This window comes from Salmo salar, chromosome 18, assembly GCF_965601325.2.
Source record: "Salmo salar chromosome 18, fSalSal1, whole genome shotgun sequence".
Classification (NCBI taxonomy): Eukaryota; Metazoa; Chordata; class Actinopteri; order Salmoniformes; family Salmonidae; genus Salmo; species Salmo salar.
The window spans coordinates 36,746,118-36,768,618 of record NC_138308.1 but is presented as its reverse complement, the minus strand read 5'-3'; the positions used below and the strand labels follow the sequence as shown (position 1 = coordinate 36,768,618).

Below are 22,501 nucleotides of genomic sequence, written 5' to 3'. Positions count from 1 at the left end.
TCATGATATTCCCTGTTTAATACCACTATAGACAGGTCATGATATTCCCTGTTTAATAACACTATAGACAGGTCATGATATTCCCTGTTTAATACCACTATAGACAGGTCATGATATTCCCTGTTTAATACCACTATAGACAGGTCATGATATTCCCTGTTTAATACCACTATAGACAGGTCATGATATTCCCTGTTTAATACCACTATAGACAGGTCATGATATTCCCTGTTTAATACCACTATAGACAGGTCATGATATTCCCTGTTTAATACCACCTATAGACAGGTCATGATATTCCCTGTTTAATACCACTATAGACAGGTCATGATATTCCCTGTTTAATACCACTCTATAGACAGGTCATGATATTCCCTGTTTAATACCACTATAGACAGGTCATGATATTCCCTGTTTAATACCACTATAGACAGGTCATGATATTCCCTGTTTAATACCACTATAGACAGGTCATGATATTCCCTGTTTAATACCACTATAGACAGGTCATGATATTCCCTGTTTAATACCACTCTATAGACAGGTCATGATATTCCCTGTTTAATACCACTATAGACAGGTCATGATATTCCCTGTTTAATACCACTATAGACAGGTCATGATATTCCCTGTTTAATAACACTATAGACAGGTCATGATATTCCCTGTTTAATACCACTATAGACAGGTCATGATATTCCCTGTTTAATACCACTATAGACAGGTCATGATATTCCCTGTTTAATACCACTATAGACAGGTCATGATATTCCCTGTTTAATACCACTATAGACAGGTCATGATATTCCCTGTTTAATACCACTATAGACAGGTCATGATATTCCCTGTTTAATACCACTATAGACAGGTCATGATATTCCCTGTTTAATACCACTATAGACAGGTCATGATATTCCCTGTTTAATACCACCTATAGACAGGTCATGATATTCCCTGTTTAATACCACCTATAGACAGGTCATGATATTCCCTGTTTAATACCACTATAGACAGGTCATGATATTCCCTGTTTAATACCACTATAGACAGGTCATGATATTCCCTGTTTAATACCACTATAGACAGGTCATGATATTCCCTGTTTAATACCACTATAGACAGGTCATGATATTCCCTGTTTAATACCACTATAGACAGGTCATGATATTCCCTGTTTAATACCACTATAGACAGGTCATGATATTCCCTGTTTAATACCACTATAGACAGGTCATGATATTCCCTGTTTAATACCACTATAGACAGGTCATGATATTCCCTGTTTAATACCACTCTATAGACAGGTCATGATATTCCCTGTTTAATACCACTATAGACAGGTCATGATATTCCCTGTTTAATACCACTCTATAGACAGGTCATGATATTCCCTGTTTAATACCACTATAGACAGGTCATGATATTCCCTGTTTAATACCACTCTATAGACAGGTCATGATATTCCCTGTTTAATACCACTATAGACAGGTCATGATATTCCCTGTTTAATAACACTCTATAGACAGGTCATGATATTCCCTGTTTAATAACACTATAGACAGGTCATGATATTCCCTGTTTAATACCACTATAGACAGGTCATGATATTCCCTGTTTAATACCACTCTATAGACAGGTCATGATATTCCCTGTTTAATACCACTATAGACAGGTCATGATATTCCCTGTTTAATACCACTATAGACAGGTCATGATATTCCCTGTTTAATACCACTATAGACAGGTCATGATATTCCCTGTTTAATACCACTATAGACAGGTCATGATATTCCCTGTTTAATACCACTCTATAGACAGGTCATGATATTCCCTGTTTAATACCACTATAGACAGGTCATGATATTCCCTGTTTAATACCACTATAGACAGGTCATGATATTCCCTGTTTAATACCACTCTATAGACAGGTCATGATATTCCCTGTTTAATACCACTATAGACAGGTCATGATATTCCCTGTTTAATACCACTATAGACAGGTCATGATATTCCCTGTTTAATACCACTATAGACAGGTCATGATATTCCCTGTTTAATACCACTATAGACAGGTCATGATATTCCCTGTTTAATACCACTCTATAGACAGGTCATGATATTCCCTGTTTAATACCACTATAGACAGGTCATGATATTCCCTGTTTAATACCACTATAGACAGGTCATGATATTCCCTGTTTAATACCACTATAGACAGGTCATGATATTCCCTGTTTAATACCACTCTATAGACAGGTCATGATATTCCCTGTTTAATACCACTATAGACAGGTCATGATATTCCCTGTTTAATACCACCTATAGACAGGTCATGATATTCCCTGTTTAATAACACTATAGACAGGTCATGATATTCCCTGTTTAATACCACTATAGACAGGTCATGATATTCCCTGTTTAATACCACTCTATAGACAGGTCATGATATTCCCTGTTTAATACCACTATAGACAGGTCATGATATTCCCTGTTTAATACCACTCTATAGACAGGTCATGATATTCCCTGTTTAATACCACTATAGACAGGTCATGATATTCCCTGTTTAATACCACTCTATAGACAGGTCATGATATTCCCTGTTTAATAACACTATAGACAGGTCATGATATTCCCTGTTTAATACCACTCTATAGACAGGTCATGATATTCCCTGTTTAATAACACTATAGACAGGTCATGATATTCCCTGTTTAATACCACTCTATAGACAGGTCATGATATTCCCTGTTTAATACCACTATAGACAGGTCATGATATTCCCTGTTTAATACCACTATAGACAGGTCATGATATTCCCTGTTTAATACCACTATAGACAGGTCATGATATTCCCTGTTTAATACCACTCTATAGACAGGTCATGATATTCCCTGTTTAATACCACTATAGACAGGTCATGATATTCCCTGTTTAATACCACTCTATAGACAGGTCATGATATTCCCTGTTTAATACCACTCTATAGACAGGTCATGATATTCCCTGTTTAATACCACTATAGACAGGTCATGATATTCCCTGTTTAATACCACTATAGACAGGTCATGATATTCCCTGTTTAATACCACTATAGACAGGTCATGATATTCCCTGTTTAATACCACTATAGACAGGTCATGATATTCCCTGTTTAATACCACTATAGACAGGTCATGATATTCCCTGTTTAATACCACTATAGACAGGTCATGATATTCCCTGTTTAATACCACCTATAGACAGGTCATGATATTCCCTGTTTAATACCACTCTATAGACAGGTCATGATATTCCCTGTTTAATACCACTATAGACAGGTCATGATATTCCCTGTTTAATAACACTCTATAGACAGGTCATGATATTCCCTGTTTAATAACACTATAGACAGGTCATGATATTCCCTGTTTAATACCACTATAGACAGGTCATGATATTCCCTGTTTAATACCACTATAGACAGGTCATGATATTCCCTGTTTAATACCACTATAGACAGGTCATGATATTCCCTGTTTAATACCACTATAGACAGGTCATGATATTCCCTGTTTAATAACACTATAGACAGGTCATGATATTCCCTGTTTAATACCACTATAGACAGGTCATGATATTCCCTGTTTAATACCACCTATAGACAGGTCATGATATTCCCTGTTTAATACCACTCTATAGACAGGTCATGATATTCCCTGTTTAATACCACCTATAGACAGGTCGTGATATTCCCTGTTTAATACCACTCTATAGACAGGTCATGATATTCCCTGTTTAATACCACTATAGACAGGTCATGATATTCCCTGTTTAATACCACTATAGACAGGTCATGATATTCCCTGTTTAATACCACTCTATAGACAGGTCATGATATTCCCTGTTTAATACCACTATAGACAGGTCATGATATTCCCTGTTTAATACCACTCTATAGACAGGTCATGATATTCCCTGTTTAATACCACTATAGACAGGTCATGATATTCCCTGTTTAATACCACTCTATAGACAGGTCATGATATTCCCTGTTTAATACCACTATAGACAGGTCATGATATTCCCTGTTTAATAACACTCTATAGACAGGTCATGATATTCCCTGTTTAATAACACTCTATAGACAGGTCGTGATATTCCCTGTTTAATAACACTCTATAGACAGGTCATGATATTCCCTGTTTAATACCACTATAGACAGGTCATGATATTCCCTGTTTAATACCACTATAGACAGGTCATGATATTCCCTGTTTAATACCACTATAGACAGGTCATGATATTCCCTGTTTAATAACACTCTATAGACAGGTCATGATATTCCCTGTTTAATAACACTATAGACAGGTCATGATATTCCCTGTTTAATACCACTCTATAGACAGGTCATGATATTCCCTGTTTAATACCACTCTATAGACAGGTCATGATATTCCCTGTTTAAGACGCTCTATAGACGCTCATTGGTATTCCCTTTTATCCAGTGTATCCAGGTCATGATATTCCCTGTTTAATACCACTATAGACAGGTCATGATATTCCCTGTTTAATACCACTATAGACAGGTCATGATATTCCCTGTTTAATACCACTATAGACAGGTCATGATATTCCCTGTTTAAACCACTATAGACAGGTCATGATATTCCCTGTTTAATACCACTCTATAGACAGGTCATGATATTCCCTGTTTAATACCACTATAGACAGGTCATGATATTCCCTGTTTAATAACACTCTATAGACAGGTCGTGATATTCCCTGTTTAATAACACTATAGACAGGTCATGATATTCCCTGTTTAATACCACTATAGACAGGTCGTGATATTCCCTGTTTAATAACACTATAGACAGGTCATGATATTCCCTGTTTAATAACACTATAGACAGGTCGTGATATTCCCTGTTTAATACCACTCTATAGACAGGTCATGATATTCCCTGTTTAATAACACTATAGACAGGTCGTGATATTCCCTGTTTAATAACACTATAGACAGGTCGTGATATTCCCTGTTTAATAACACTCTATAGACAGGTCATGATATTCCCTGTTTAATACCACTCTATAGACAGGTCATGATATTCCCTGTTTAATACTACTCTATAGACAGGTCGTGATATTCCCTGTTTAATACCACTCTATAGACAGGTCATGATATTCCCTTTTTAATAACACTATAGACAGGTCGTGATATTCCCTGTTTAATAACACTATAGACAGGTCATGATATTCCCTGTTTAATACCACTCTATAGACAGGTCATGATATTCCCTGTTTAATAACACTCTATAGACAGGTCGTGATATTCCCTGTTTAATAACACTCTATAGACAGGTCATGATATTCCCTGTTTAATACCACTATAGACAGGTCATGATATTCCCTGTTTAATACCACTCTATAGACAGGTCATGATATTCCCTGTTTAATAACACTTATAGACAGGTCATGATATTCCCTGTTTAATAACACTCTATAGACAGGTCATGATATTCCCTGTTTAATAACACTCTATAGACAGGTCGTGATATTCCCTGTTTAATAACACTCTATAGACAGGTCGTGATATTCCCTGTTTAATACCACTATAGACAGGTCATGATATTCCCTGTTTAATACCACTATAGACAGGTCATGATATTCCCTGTTTAATAACACTCTATAGACAGGTCATGATATTCCCTGTTTAATAACACTATAGACAGGTCGTGATATTCCCTGTTTAATACCACTCTATAGACAGGTCATGATATTCCCTGTTTAATACCACTCTATAGACAGGTCATGATATTCCCTGTTTAATACCACTCTATAGACAGGTCATGATATTCCCTGTTTAATACCACTCTATAGACAGGTCATGATATTCCCTGTTTAATACCACTATAGACAGGTCATGATATTCCCTGTTTAATAACACTATAGACAGGTCATGATATTCCCTGTTTAATACCACTCTATAGACAGGTCGTGATATTCCCTGTTTAATAACACTCTATAGACAGGTCGTGATATTCCCTGTTTAATACCACTCTATAGACAGGTCGTGATATTCCCTGTTTAATACCACTATAGACAGGTCATGATATTCCCTGTTTAATAACACTCTATAGACAGGTCGTGATATTCCCTGTTTAATAACACTATAGACAGGTCGTGATATTCCCTGTTTAATACCACTCTATAGACAGGTCATGATATTCCCTGTTTAATACCACTCTATAGACAGGTCATGATATTCCCTGTTTAATACCACTCTATAGACAGGTCATGATATTCCCTGTTTAATACCACTCTATAGACAGGTCGTGATATTCCCTGTTTAATAACACTATAGACAGGTCATGATATTCCCTGTTTAATAACACTATAGACAGGTCATGATATTCCCTGTTTAATACCACTCTATAGACAGGTCGTGATATTCCCTGTTTAATAACACTATAGACAGGTCATGATATTCCCTGTTTAATACCACTCTATAGACAGGTCATGATATTCCCTGTTTAATAACACTCTATAGACAGGTCGTGATATTCCCTGTTTAATAACACTATAGACAGGTCGTGATATTCCCTGTTTAATAACACTCTATAGACAGGTCATGATATTCCCTGTTTAATAACACTATAGACAGGTCGTGATATTCCCTGTTTAATACCACTCTATAGACAGGTCGTGATATTCCCTGTTTAATACCACTATAGACAGGTCGTGATATTCCCTGTTTAATACCACTCTATAGACAGGTCGTGATATTCCCTGTTTAATAACACTATAGACAGGTCATGATATTCCCTGTTTAATACCACTCTATAGACAGGTCGTGATATTCCCTGTTTAATAACACTCTATAGACAGGTCATGATATTCCCTGTTTAATACCACTCTATAGACAGGTCATGATATTCCCTGTTTAATACCACTATAGACAGGTCATGATATTCCCTGTTTAATAACACTCTATAGACAGGTCGTGATATTCCCTGTTTAATAACACTATAGACAGGTCATGATATTCCCTGTTTAATACCACTATAGACAGGTCATGATATTCCCTGTTTAATAACACTATAGACAGGTCGTGATATTCCCTGTTTAATAACACTCTATAGACAGGTCATGATATTCCCTGTTTAATACCACTCTATAGACAGGTCGTGATATTCCCTGTTTAATAACACTATAGACAGGTCATGATATTCCCTGTTTAATACCACTCTATAGACAGGTCATGATATTCCCTGTTTAATAACACTCTATAGACAGGTCATGATATTCCCTGTTTAATACCACTATAGACAGGTCATGATATTCCCTGTTTAATACCACTCTATAGACAGGTCATGATATTCCCTGTTTAATAACACTATAGACAGGTCGTGATATTCCCTGTTTAATAACACTATAGACAGGTCGTGATATTCCCTGTTTAATAACACTCTATAGACAGGTCGTGATATTCCCTGTTTAATACCATCTATAGACAGGTCATGATATTCCCTGTTTAATACCACTCTATAGACAGGTCATGATATTCCCTGTTTAATAACACTATAGACAGGTCGTGATATTCCCTGTTTAATACCACTCTATAGACAGGTCGTGATATTCCCTGTTTAATAACACTATAGACAGGTCGTGATATTCCCTGTTTAATAACACTATAGACAGGTCGTGATATTCCCTGTTTAATAACACTCTATAGACAGGTCATGATATTCCCTGTTTAATAACACTCTATAGACAGGTCGTGATATTCCCTGTTTAATAACACTATAGACAGGTCATGATATTCCCTGTTTAATACCACTCTATAGACAGGTCATGATATTCCCTGTTTAATAACACTCTATAGACAGGTCATGATATTCCCTGTTTAATACCACTATAGACAGGTCATGATATTCCCTGTTTAATACCACTCTATAGACAGGTCATGATATTCCCTGTTTAATAACACTATAGACAGGTCGTGATATTCCCTGTTTAATAACACTCTATAGACAGGTCGTGATATTCCCTGTTTAATACCAGTCTATAGACAGGTCATGATATTCCCTGTTTAATACTACTCTATAGACAGGTCATGATATTCCCTGTTTAATAACACTATAGACAGGTCGTGATATTCCCTGTTTAATACCACTCTATAGACAGGTCGTGATATTCCCTGTTTAATAACACTATAGACAGGTCGTGATATTCCCTGTTTAATAACACTATAGACAGGTCGTGATATTCCCTGTTTAATAACACTCTATAGACAGGTCATGATATTCCCTGTTTAATACCACTCTATAGACAGGTCATGATATTCCCTGTTTAATACTACTCTATAGACAGGTCGTGATATTCCCTGTTTAATACCACTCTATAGACAGGTCATGATATTCCCTGTTTAATAACACTATAGACAGGTCGTGATATTCCCTGTTTAATAACACTATAGACAGGTCATGATATTCCCTGTTTAATACCACTCTATAGACAGGTCATGATATTCCCTGTTTAATACCACTATAGACAGGTCATGATATTCCCTGTTTAATAACACTCTATAGACAGGTCGTGATATTCCCTGTTTAATAACACTATAGACAGGTCATGATATTCCCTGTTTAATACCACTATAGACAGGTCATGATATTCCCTGTTTAATACCACTCTATAGACAGGTCGTGATATTCCCTGTTTAATAACACTATAGACAGGTCGTGATATTCCCTGTTTAATACCACTCTATAGACAGGTCGTGATATTCCCTGTTTAATAACACTATAGACAGGTCATGATATTCCCTGTTTAATACCACTCTATAGACAGGTCATGATATTCCCTGTTTAATAACACTCTATAGACAGGTCATGATATTCCCTGTTTAATACCACTATAGACAGGTCATGATATTCCCTGTTTAATAACACTCTATAGACAGGTCATGATATTCCCTGTTTAATAACACTATAGACAGGTCGTGATATTCCCTGTTTAATACCACTCTATAGACAGGTCATGATATTCCCTGTTTAATAACACTATAGACAGGTCGTGATATTCCCTGTTTAATAACACTATAGACAGGTCGTGATATTCCCTGTTTAATACCACTCTATAGACAGGTCGTGATATTCCCTGTTTAATACCACTCTATAGACAGGTCATGATATTCCCTGTTTAATACCACTCTATAGACAGGTCATGATATTCCCTGTTTAATACCACTATAGACAGGTCGTGATATTCCCTGTTTAATACCACTCTATAGACAGGTCGTGATATTCCCTGTTTAATAACACTATAGACAGGTCGTGATATTCCCTGTTTAATAACACTATAGACAGGTCATGATATTCCCTGTTTAATACCACTCTATAGACAGGTCATGATATTCCCTGTTTAATAACACTATAGACAGGTCGTGATATTCCCTGTTTAATAACACTATAGACAGGTCGTGATATTCCCTGTTTAATACCACTCTATAGACAGGTCGTGATATTCCCTGTTTAATAACACTATAGACAGGTCATGATATTCCCTGTTTAATACCACTATAGACAGGTCATGATATTCCCTGTTTAATACCACTCTATAGACAGGTCGTGATATTCCCTGTTTAATAACACTATAGACAGGTCGTGATATTCCCTGTTTAATACCACTCTATAGACAGGTCGTGATATTCCCTGTTTAATAACACTATAGACAGGTCATGATATTCCCTGTTTAATACCACTCTATAGACAGGTCATGATATTCCCTGTTTAATAACACTCTATAGACAGGTCATGATATTCCCTGTTTAATACCACTATAGACAGGTCATGATATTCCCTGTTTAATAACACTCTATAGACAGGTCATGATATTCCCTGTTTAATAACACTATAGACAGGTCGTGATATTCCCTGTTTAATACCACTCTATAGACAGGTCATGATATTCCCTGTTTAATAACACTATAGACAGGTCGTGATATTCCCTGTTTAATAACACTATAGACAGGTCGTGATATTCCCTGTTTAATACCACTCTATAGACAGGTCGTGATATTCCCTGTTTAATACCACTCTATAGACAGGTCATGATATTCCCTGTTTAATACCACTCTATAGACAGGTCATGATATTCCCTGTTTAATAACACTATAGACAGGTCGTGATATTCCCTGTTTAATACCACTCTATAGACAGGTCGTGATATTCCCTGTTTAATAACACTATAGACAGGTCGTGATATTCCCTGTTTAATAACACTATAGACAGGTCGTGATATTCCCTGTTTAATACCACTCTATAGACAGGTCATGATATTCCCTGTTTAATAACACTATAGACAGGTCGTGATATTCCCTGTTTAATAACACTATAGACAGGTCGTGATATTCCCTGTTTAATACCACTCTATAGACAGGTCGTGATATTCCCTGTTTAATACCACTCTATAGACAGGTCATGATATTCCCTGTTTAATACACTCTATAGACAGGTCATGATATTCCCTGTTTAATAACACTATAGACAGGTCGTGATATTCCCTGTTTAATACCACTCTATAGACAGGTCATGATATTCCCTGTTTAATAACACTATAGACAGGTCGTGATATTCCCTGTTTAATAACACTATAGACAGGTCGTGATATTCCCTGTTTAATAACACTCTATAGACAGGTCATGATATTCCCTGTTTAATACCACTATAGACAGGTCATGATATTCCCTGTTTAATACCACTATAGACAGGTCATGATATTCCCTGCTTAATAACACTCTATAGACAGGTCATGATATTCCCTGTTTAATAACGCTATAGACAGGTCATGATATTCCCTGTTTTAATACCACTATAGACAGGTCGTGATATTCCCTGTTTAATAACACTATAGACAGGTCGTGATATTCCCTGTTTAATAACACTCTATAGACAGGTCATGATATTCCCTGTTTAATACCACTCTATCGACAGGTCATGATATTCCCTGTTTAATACCACTCTATAGACAGGTCATTTTAACATTTAACATTTAAGTCATTTAGCAGACGCTCTTATCCAGAGCGACTTACAAATTGGTACATTCACCTTATGATATCCAGTGGTATCCAGGTCATGATATTCCCTGTTTAATACCACTCTATAGACAGGTCATGATATTCCCTGTTTAATACCACTCTATAGACAGGTCATGATATTCCCTGTTTAATACCACTCTATTGACAGGTCATGATATTCCCTGTTTAAAACCACTATAGACAGGTCATGATATTCCCTGTTTAATACCCCTATAGACAGGTCTTGATATTCCCTGTTTAATAACGCTATAGACAGGTCATGATATTCCCTGTTTAATACCACTATAGACAGGTCATGATATTCCCTGTTTAATACCACTATAGACAGGTCGTGATATTCCCTGTTTAATAACTCTATAGACAGGTCGTGATATTCCCTGTTTAATAACACTCTATAGACAGGTCATGATATTCCCTGTTTAATACCACTATAGACAGGTCGTGATATTCCCTGTTTAATAACTCTATAGACAGGTCGTGATATTCCCTGTTTAATAACACTCTATAGACAGGTCATGATATTCCCTGTTTAATAACACTCTATAGACAGGTCATGATATTCCCTGTTTAATACCACTATAGACAGGTCATGATATTCCCTGTTTAATAACACTCTATAGACAGGTCATGATATTCCCTGTTTAATAACACTATAGACAGGTCGTGATATTCCCTGTTTAATACCACTCTATAGACAGGTCGTGATATTCCCTGTTTAATAACACTATAGACAGGTCGTGATATTCCCTGTTTAATAACACTATAGACAGGTCGTGATATTCCCTGTTTAATAACACTATAGACAGGTCGTGATATTCCCTGTTTAATAACACTCTATAGACAGGTCATGATATTCCCTGTTTAATACCACTCTATAGACAGGTCATGATATTCCCTGTTTAATACTACTCTATAGACAGGTCGTGATATTCCCTGTTTAATACCACTCTATAGACAGGTCATGATATTCCCTTTTTAATAACACTATAGACAGGTCGTGATATTCCCTGTTTAATAACACTATAGACAGGTCATGATATTCCCTGTTTAACACCACTCTATAGACAGGTCATGATATTCCCTGTTTAATAACACTCTATAGACAGGTCGTGATATTCCCTGTTTAATAACACTCTATAGACAGGTCGTGATATTCCCTGTTTAATACCACTATAGACAGGTCATGATATTCCCTGTTTAATAACACTATAGACAGGTCATGATATTCCCTGTTTAATAACACTATAGACAGGTCATGATATTCCCTGTTTAATACCACTCTATAGACAGGTCATGATATTCCCTGTTTAATAACACTCTATAGACAGGTCGTGATATTCCCTGTTTAATAACACTATAGACAGGTCATGATATTCCCTGTTTAATACCACTCTATAGACAGGTCATGATATTCCCTGTTTAATAACACTCTATAGACAGGTCATGATATTCCCTGTTTAATAACACTCTATAGACAGGTCATGATATTCCCTGTTTAATAACACTCTATAGACAGGTCGTGATATTCCCTGTTTAATAACACTCTATAGACAGGTCGTGATATTCCCTGTTTAATACCACTATAGACAGGTCATGATATTCCCTGTTTAATACCACTATAGACAGGTCATGATATTCCCTGTTTAATACCACTCTATAGACAGGTCATGATATTCCCTGTTTAATACCACTCTATAGACAGGTCATGATATTCCCTGTTTAATACCACTCTATAGACAGGTCATGATATTCCCTGTTTAATACCACTATAGACAGGTCATGATATTCCCTGTTTAATACCACTATAGACAGGTCATGATATTCCCTGTTTAATAACACTATAGACAGGTCATGATATTCCCTGTTTAATACCACTATAGACAGGTCATGATATTCCCTGTTTAATACCACTATAGACAGGTCGTGATATTCCCTGTTTAATAACACTATAGACAGGTCGTGATATTCCCTGTTTAATAACACTCTATAGACAGGTCATGATATTCCCTGTTTAATACCACTATAGACAGGTCGTGATATTCCCTGTTTAATAACACTATAGACAGGTCGTGATATTCCCTGTTTAATAACACTCTATAGACAGGTCATGATATTCCCTGTTTAATAACACTCTATAGACAGGTCATGATATTCCCTGTTTAATACCACTATAGACAGGTCATGATATTCCCTGTTTAATAACACTCTATAGACAGGTCATGATATTCCCTGTTTAATAACACTATAGACAGGTCGTGATATTCCCTGTTTAATACCACTCTATAGACAGGTCATGATATTCCCTGTTTAATACCACTATAGACAGGTCATGATATTCCCTGTTTAATAACACTATAGACAGGTCGTGATATTCCCTGTTTAATAACACTATAGACAGGTCGTGATATTCCCTGTTTAATAACACTCTATAGACAGGTCATGATATTCCCTGTTTAATACCACTCTATAGACAGGTCATGATATTCCCTGTTTAATACACTCTATAGACAGGTCGTGATATTCCCTGTTTAATACCACTCTATAGACAGGTCATGATATTCCCTGTTTAATAACACTATAGACAGGTCGTGATATTCCCTGTTTAATAACACTATAGACAGGTCATGATATTCCCTGTTTAATAACACTCTATAGACAGGTCATGATATTCCCTGTTTAATACCACTCTATAGACAGGTCGTGATATTCCCTGTTTAATACCACTCTATAGACAGGTCATGATATTCCCTGTTTAATACCACTCTATAGACAGGTCATGATATTCCCTGTTTAATACCACTCTATAGACAGGTCATGATATTCCCTGTTTAATAACACTATAGACAGGTCATGATATTCCCTGTTTAATAACACTCTATAGACAGGTCGTGATATTCCCTGTTTAATACCACTCTATAGACAGGTCGTGATATTCCCTGTTTAATACCACTATAGACAGGTCATGATATTCCCTGTTTAATACCACTATAGACAGGTCATGATATTCCCTGTTTAATACCACTCTATAGACAGGTCATGATATTCCCTGTTTAATACCACTATAGACAGGTCGTGATATTCCCTGTTTAATACCACTCTATAGACAGGTCGTGATATTCCCTGTTTAATACCACTATAGACAGGTCATGATATTCCCTGTTTAATAACACTCTATAGACAGGTCGTGATATTCCCTGTTTAATAACACTTTAGACAGGTCGTGATATTCCCTGTTTAATACCACTATAGACAGGTCGTGATATTCCCTGTTTAATACTACTCTATAGACAGGTCATGATATTCCCTGTTTAATAACACTATAGACAGGTCGTGATATTCCCTGTTTAATACCACTCTATAGACAGGTCGTGATATTCCCTGTTTAATAACACTATAGACAGGTCGTGATATTCCCTGTTTAATAACACTATAGACAGGTCCGGATATTCCCTGTTTAATAACACTCTATAGACAGGTCATGATATTCCCTGTTTAATACCACTCTATAGACAGGTCATGATATTCCCTGTTTAATACTACTCTATAGACAGGTCGTGATATTCCCTGTTTAATACCACTCTATAGACAGGTCATGATATTCCCTTTTTAATAACACTATAGACAGGTCGTGATATTCCCTGTTTAATAACACTATAGACAGGTCATGATATTCCCTGTTTAACACCACTCTATAGACAGGTCATGATATTCCCTGTTTAATAACACTCTATAGACGGGTCGTGATATTCCCTGTTTAATAACACTCTATAGACAGGTCATGATATTCCCTGTTTAATACCACTATAGACAGGTCATGATATTCCCTGTTTAATACCACTCTATAGACAGGTCATGATATTCCCTGTTTAATAACACTTATAGACAGGTCATGATATTCCCTGTTTAATAACACTCTATAGACAGGTCATGATATTCCCTGTTTAATAACACTCTATAGACAGGTCGTGATATTCCCTGTTTAATAACACTCTATAGACAGGTCGTGATATTCCCTGTTTAATACCACTATAGACAGGTCATGATATTCCCTGTTTAATACCACTATAGACAGGTCATGATATTCCCTGTTTAATACCACTATAGACAGGTCATGATATTCCCTGTTTAATACCACTCTATTGACTGTTCGTGATATTCCCTATTTAATAACACTCTATAGACAGGTCGTGATATTCCCTGTTTAATACCACTCTATAGACAGGTCGTGATATTCCCTGTTTAATACCACTATAGACAGGTCATGATATTCCCTGTTTAATAACGCTCTATAGACAGGTCGTGATATTCCCAGTTTAATAACACTATAGACAGGTCATGATATTCCCTGTTTAATACCACTCTATAGACAGGTCATGATATTCCCTGTTTAATAACACTATAGACAGGTCGTGATATTCCCTGTTTAATAACACTATAGACAGGTCGTGATATTCCCTGTTTAATAACACTATAGACAGGTCGTGATATTCCCTGTTTAATAACACTCTATAGACAGGTCATGATATTCCCTGTTTAATAACACTATAGACAGGTCATGATATTCCCTGTTTAATACCACTCTATAGACAGGTCGTGATATTCCCTGTTTAATACCACTCTATAGACAGGTCATGATATTCCCTGTTTAATACCACTCTATAGACAGGTCATGATATTCCCTGTTTAATACCACTCTATAGACAGGTTGTGATATTCCCTGTTTAATAACACTATAGACAGGTCACGATATTCCCTGTTTAATAACACTATTGACAGGTCATGATATTCCCTCTTTAATACCACTCTATAGACAGGTCGTGATATTCCCTGTTTAATAACACTATAGACAGGTCATGATATTCCCTGTTTAATACCACTCTATAGACAGGTCATGATATTCCCTGTTTAATACCACTCTATAGACAGGTCGTGATATTCCCTGTTTAATAACACTATAGACAGGTCGTGATATTCCCTGTTTAATAACACTCTATAGACAGGTCATGATATTCCCTGTTTAATAACACTATAGACAGGTCGTGATATTCCCTGTTTAATACCACTCTATAGACAGGTCGTGATATTCCCTGTTTAATAACACTATAGACAGGTCGTGATATTCCCTGTTTAATACCACTCTATAGACAGGTCGTGATATTCCCTGTTTAATAACACTATAGACAGGTCATGATATTCCCTGTTTAATACCACTCTATAGACAGGTCGTGATATTCCCTGTTTAATACCACTCTATAGACAGGTCATGATATTCCCTGTTTAATACCACTCTATAGACAGGTCATGATATTCCCTGTTTAATACCACTATAGACAGGTCATGATATTCCCTGTTTAATAACACTCTATAGACAGGTCGTGATATTCCCTGTTTAATAACACTATAGACAGGTCATGATATTCCCTGTTTAATACCACTATAGACAGGTCATGATATTCCCTGTTTAATAACACTATAGACAGGTCGTGATATTCCCTGTTTAATAACACTATAGACAGGTCGTGATATTCCCTGTTTAATAACACTCTATAGACAGGTCGTGATATTCCCTGTTTAATACCACTCTATAGACAGGTCATGATATTCCCTGTTTAATACCACTCTATAGACAGGTCATGATATTCCCTGTTTAATAACACTATAGACAGGTCATGATATTCCCTGTTTAATACCACTCTATAGACAGGTCGTGATATTCCCTGTTTAATACCACTATAGACAGGTCGTGATATTCCCTGTTTAATAACACTATAGACAGGTCGTGATATTCCCTGTTTAATAACACTCTATAGACAGGTCATGATATTCCCTGTTTAATACCACTCTATAGACAGGTCATGATATTCCCTGTTTAATACCACTCTATAGACAGGTCGTGATATTCCCTGTTTAATACCACTCTATAGACAGGTCATGATATTCCCTGTTTAATAACACTATAGACAGGTCGTGATATTCCCTGTTTAACACCACTCTATAGACAGGTCATGATATTCCCTGTTTAATAACACTCTATAGACAGGTCGTGATATTCCCTGTTTAATAACACTCTATAGACAGGTCATGATATTCCCTGTTTAATACCACTATAGACAGGTCATGATATTCCCTGTTTAATACCACTCTATAGACAGGTCATGATATTCCCTGTTTAATAACACTCTATAGACAGGTCATGATATTCCCTGTTTAATACCACTCTATAGACAGGTCATGATATTCCCTGTTTAATAACACTCTATAGACAGGTCGTGATATTCCCTGTTTAATAACACTCTATAGACAGGTCATGATATTCCCTGTTTAATACCACTCTATAGACAGGTCGTGATATTCCCTGTTTAATACCACTATAGACAGGTCGTGATATTCCCTGTTTAATACCACTATAGACAGGTCATGATATTCCCTGTTTAATACCACTATAGACAGGTCATGATATTCCCTGTTTAATAACACTCTATAGACAGGTCGTGATATTCCCTGTTTAATACCACTATAGACAGGTCATGATATTCCCTGTTTAATACCACTATAGACAGGTCGTGATATTCCCTGTTTAATAACACTATAGACAGGTCGTGATATTCCCTGTTTAATAACACTCTATAGACAGGTCATGATATTCCCTGTTTAATAACACTATAGACAGGTCATGATATTCCCTGTTTAATACCACTCTATAGACAGGTCGTGATATTCCCTGTTTAATACCACTCTATCGACAGGTCATGATATTCCCTGTTTAATACCACTCTATAGACAGGTCATGATATTCCCTGTTTAATACCACTCTATAGACAGGTCATGATATTCCCTGTTTAATACCACTCTATAGACAGGTCATGATATTCCCTGTTTAATACCACTATAGACAGGTCATGATATTCCCTGTTTAATAACACTATAGACAGGTCATGATATTCCCTGTTTAATAACACTATAGACAGGTCATGATATTCCCTGTTTAATACCACTATAGACAGGTCATGATATTCCCTGTTTAATACCACTATAGACAGGTCATGATATTCCCTGTTTAATACACTCTATAGACAGGTCATGATATTCCCTGTTTAATACCACCTATAGACAGGTCATGATATTCCCTGTTTAATACCACTATAGACAGGTCATGATATTCCCTGTTTAATACACTCTATAGACAGGTCATGATATTCCCTGTTTAATACCACTATAGACAGGTCATGATATTCCCTGTTTAATACCACTCTATAGACAGGTCATGATATTCCCTGTTTAATAACACTATAGACAGGTCGTGATATTCCCTGTTTAATAACACTCTATAGACAGGTCATGATATTCCCTGTTTAATACCACTATAGACAGGTCATGATATTCCCTGTTTAATACCACTCTATAGCCAGGTCATGATATTCCCTGTTTAATAACACTCTATAGACAGGTCATGATATTCCCTGTTTAATACCACTATAGACAGGTCATGATATTCCCTGCTTAATAACACTCTATAGACAGGTCATGATATTCCCTGTTTAATAACGCTATAGACAGGTCATGATATTCCCTGTTTTAATACCACTATAGACAGGTCATGATATTCAATGTTTAATAACACTATAGACAGGTCGTGATATTCCCTGTTTAATAACTCTATAGACAGGTCGTGATATTCCCTGTTTAATACCACTATAGACAGGTCGTGATATTCCCTGTTTAATACCACTCTATGGACAAGTCATGATATTCCCTGTACATCATGAGACTTGATGTGTTACATGGTTTTACAGTAGGTGTGAGTTGGGCCTTTCTCCCCTGTGAAATGCTTGTCTGCTATGAGAGAGAGAGAGAGATGTTGGCCTGTACAAAATGGCTGTATGTCGTGGATTCTCTTTGTTAGATTTATCACAAATAAAATCTGTCTGTCTGTCTGTCTGTCTGTCTGTCTGTCTGTCTGTGTCTGTCTGTCTTTGTCTCAGTGACGAGGACATGCAGAGCCTTGCCAGCCTGATGAGTATGAAGCAGGCCGATATCGGCAACCTGGATGACTTTGAGGAGGAGGACGAGGAGAATGAGGAGAACAGGGCCAACCAGGAGGAGAAGGCTGCTAAAATCACAGGTCAGTGGTCACACCTCTATTTGTTAAGGAGACCAGAAGAAGCTGCTGAGATCACAGCTGAATTGCAGCAAATCTCCCCTCCATTGTAAAAGGTCATCTGACCTCAGTGAGACTTCCTGCTTCAGTGTTTATGTTTATGGGTTTATGGGATGTGTTCATGTTTGTGGGTGTATGGGATGTGTTCATGTTTATGGATGTTGCAGTTTTTCCCACAACATTTCATTTTTTTCCAACACGCATTCTCTTCTGTGGGCTGGCTCCCTCCCTCCCTCCCTCCCCCTCCCTCCATCTTTCTCTCCCTCCCTCCATCTCTCCCTCCATCTCTCTCTCTCCCTCCCTCCCTCCTTCTCTCCCTTCCTCCCTCCATCTCTCTCTCCCTCCCTCCATCTCTCTCTCTCCCTCCCTCCATCCTTCTCTCCTTTCCTCCCTCCATCCCTCTCTCCCTCCATTTCTCTCTCTCTCCCTCCCTCCCTCCATCCCTCCCTCCCTCCGCTTCCTCCCTCCATCTATCCGTACATACTCCAGATCACACTATGACTAATGAATGGGAGCTGCTGTGTTCTGCTTTGTTTAATCTGACTTCACAAAGCGTAGGCTCTTTACATTAAACTTTGTGTTTTTCCTCTTCTAGTCCCTCTCCGCTCTACGTACATAAATATACATTGGGTGCCTATAGCTGCACGCCACTGGTCATATGCATACGGGCGTAAGTCTTTGTCATAGTGGCGGTTGTACTATCTGTAGTCAACCCTCATGGTCATTCCCTTAGTCCAGGGTTTCCAAAACTCAGTCCTCTGGACCCCAAGGGGTGCAGGTTTTAGCCCCTAACACTACACAGCTGATTCTAATAATCAACTAATCATCGATCTTTAATTATTTCAATCAGCTGTGTAGTGCTAGTGCTAAAACCAAAACCTGCATCCCCTGGGGTCACGAGGACCGAGTTTGGAAAATGCTGCCTTAGTCCCTAGGTTGTACATAACAAAGGTTAAGACAAGAGGATAGTAGTATCCCACAACTATTATCCCACAACTCTTTGAAAAATGTTGAAGAATTCTAAACAATGGGTTCAGCAATGCTAGTTAGCATCGACGCTAGTCCCATTAATATATATTTTTTTCTTCAAAAGCTTTCATGTGGAATTATTTTTATTCTAGCCTGGGTATCTTCAACCTAGATCAGTCCCAGAATGCTAGCTAGCCTAGCTAGTAACTTGTAGTGGCAAATATGGTAGCATAGCGCTAGCATGACTAACTATAGATGCTAGTTAACCTAGCTTGTAGCGGTAAATACGGTAGCATAGTGCTAGCATGACTAACTAAAGATGCTAGTTAGTCTAGCTAGTAACTTGTAGCGGCAGATACGGTAGCATAGTGCTAGCATTTCTAACAAAGGATGCTAGCTAGTAGCTACAGTTAAATGTACTGTCAGTGAATATACACTTTGGACAGTGCAGAAAAACATTTTAATTTGTCTTTATAGTCCAGCATTTTGGTTTTGAGGTCAAATTATTCATATGATTGGACAGTACAGAATGCCATCTTTTTATTTAAGGTTATTTTCATATACACTACCAGTCCAAAGTTTTAGAACACCTACTCATTCAAGGGTTTTTCTTTATTTTTACTATTTCCTACATTGTAGAATAATAGTCAAGACATCAAAACTATGAAATAACACATATGGAATCATGTAGTAACCAAAAAAAGTGTTAAACAAATCAAAATATATGTTATATTTCAGATTCTTCAAATAGCCACCCTTTGCCTTCATGACAGCTTTGCACACTCTTGGCATTCTCTCAACCAGCTTCCCCTGGAATGCTTTTGGCTACTTTTGACCAGTAGTGTATATATTTTTATTTATTTCAATGTAACCTTTGTTTAACTAGGTAAGTCAGTTAAGAATAAATTATTGTATACAGTTGAAGTCGGAAGTTTACATACACCTTAGCCAAATACATTTAAACTCAGTTTTTCCACAATTCCTGACATTTAATCCTAGTAAAAATTATCTTCTTAGGTCAGTTAGGATCACCACTTTATTTTAAGAATGTGAAATGTCAGAATAATAGTAGAGGTATTTATTTCAGCTTTTATTTTTTTCATCACAATCCTAGTGGGTCAGAAGTTTAAATACACTCAATTAGTATTTGATAGCATTGCCTTTAAATTGTTTAACTTGGGTCAAATGTTTCGGGTAGCCTTCCACAAGCTTCCCACAATAAATTGGGTGAATTTTGTCCCATTCCTCCTGACAGAGCTGGTGTAACTGAGTCAGGTTTGTAGGCCTCCTTGCTCGCACACGCTTTTTCAGTTCTATAGGATTGAGGTCAGGGCTTTGTGATGGCCACTCCAATACCTTGACTTTGTTGTCCTTAAGCCATTTTGCCATAACTTTAGAAGTATGCTTTGGGTCATTGTCCACTTGGAAGACCCATTTGCAACCAAGCTTAAACTTCCTGACTGATGTCTTGAGATGTTGCTTCAATATATCCACTACATTTTTTTTCCTCATGATGCCATCTATTTTGTGAAGTGCACCAGTCCCTCCTGCAGCAAAGCACCCCCACAACATGATGCTGCCACCCCCGTGCTTCACGGTTGGGATGGTTTTCTTCAGCTTGCAAGCTCCCCCTTTTTCCTCCAAACATAACGATGGTCATTATGGCCAAACAGTTCTATTTTTGTTTCAGCAGGCCAGAGGACATTTCTCCAAAAAGTACGATCTTTGTCTCCATGTGCAGTTGCAAACCGTAGTCTGGCTTTTTTATGGCGGTTTTGGAGCAGTGGCTTCTTCCTTGCTGAGCGGCGTTTCAGGTTATGTCAATATAGGACTCGTTTTACTATGGATATAGATACTTTTGTACCTGTTTTCTCCAGCATCTTCACAAGGTCCTGTTGTTCTGGGATTGATTTGCACTTTTCGCACCAAAGTATGTTCATCTCTAGTAGACAGAATGCGTCTGAGCGGTATGACGTCTGCGTGGTCCCATGGTGTTTATACTTGCGTACTATTGTTTGTACAGAAGAACATGGTACATTCAGGCATTTGGAAATTGCTCCCAAGGATGAACCAGACTTGTGGAGGTCTACAATCTTCTTTCTGAGGTCTTGGCTGATTTCTTTTGATTTTCCCATGACGTCAAGCAAAGAGGCACTGAGTTTGAAGGTAGGCCTTGAAATACATCCACAGGTACACCTCCAATTGACTCAAATGATGTCAATTAGCCTATCAGAAGCTTCTAAAGCCATGATGACATTTTCTGGAATTTTCCAAGCTGTTTAAAGGCACAG

General features: G+C 37.2%; 1 protein-coding gene across 5 annotated transcripts in view; it reads left to right on the top strand.

Annotated features, from left to right (window-relative positions):
* The window catches only part of ehbp1 (EH domain binding protein 1), a 477,797-nt gene that overhangs the window by 283,109 nt on the left and 172,187 nt on the right, over positions 1–22,501 (top strand). For all 5 annotated transcript variants that reach the window (XM_082964936.1, XM_082964937.1, XM_082964939.1 and 2 more), the window contains exon 7: positions 19,066–19,205. In XM_082964936.1, the coding sequence (XP_082821062.1) occupies positions 19,066–19,205 (140 nt within the window). The remainder of the gene's footprint in view (positions 1–19,065; positions 19,206–22,501) is intronic.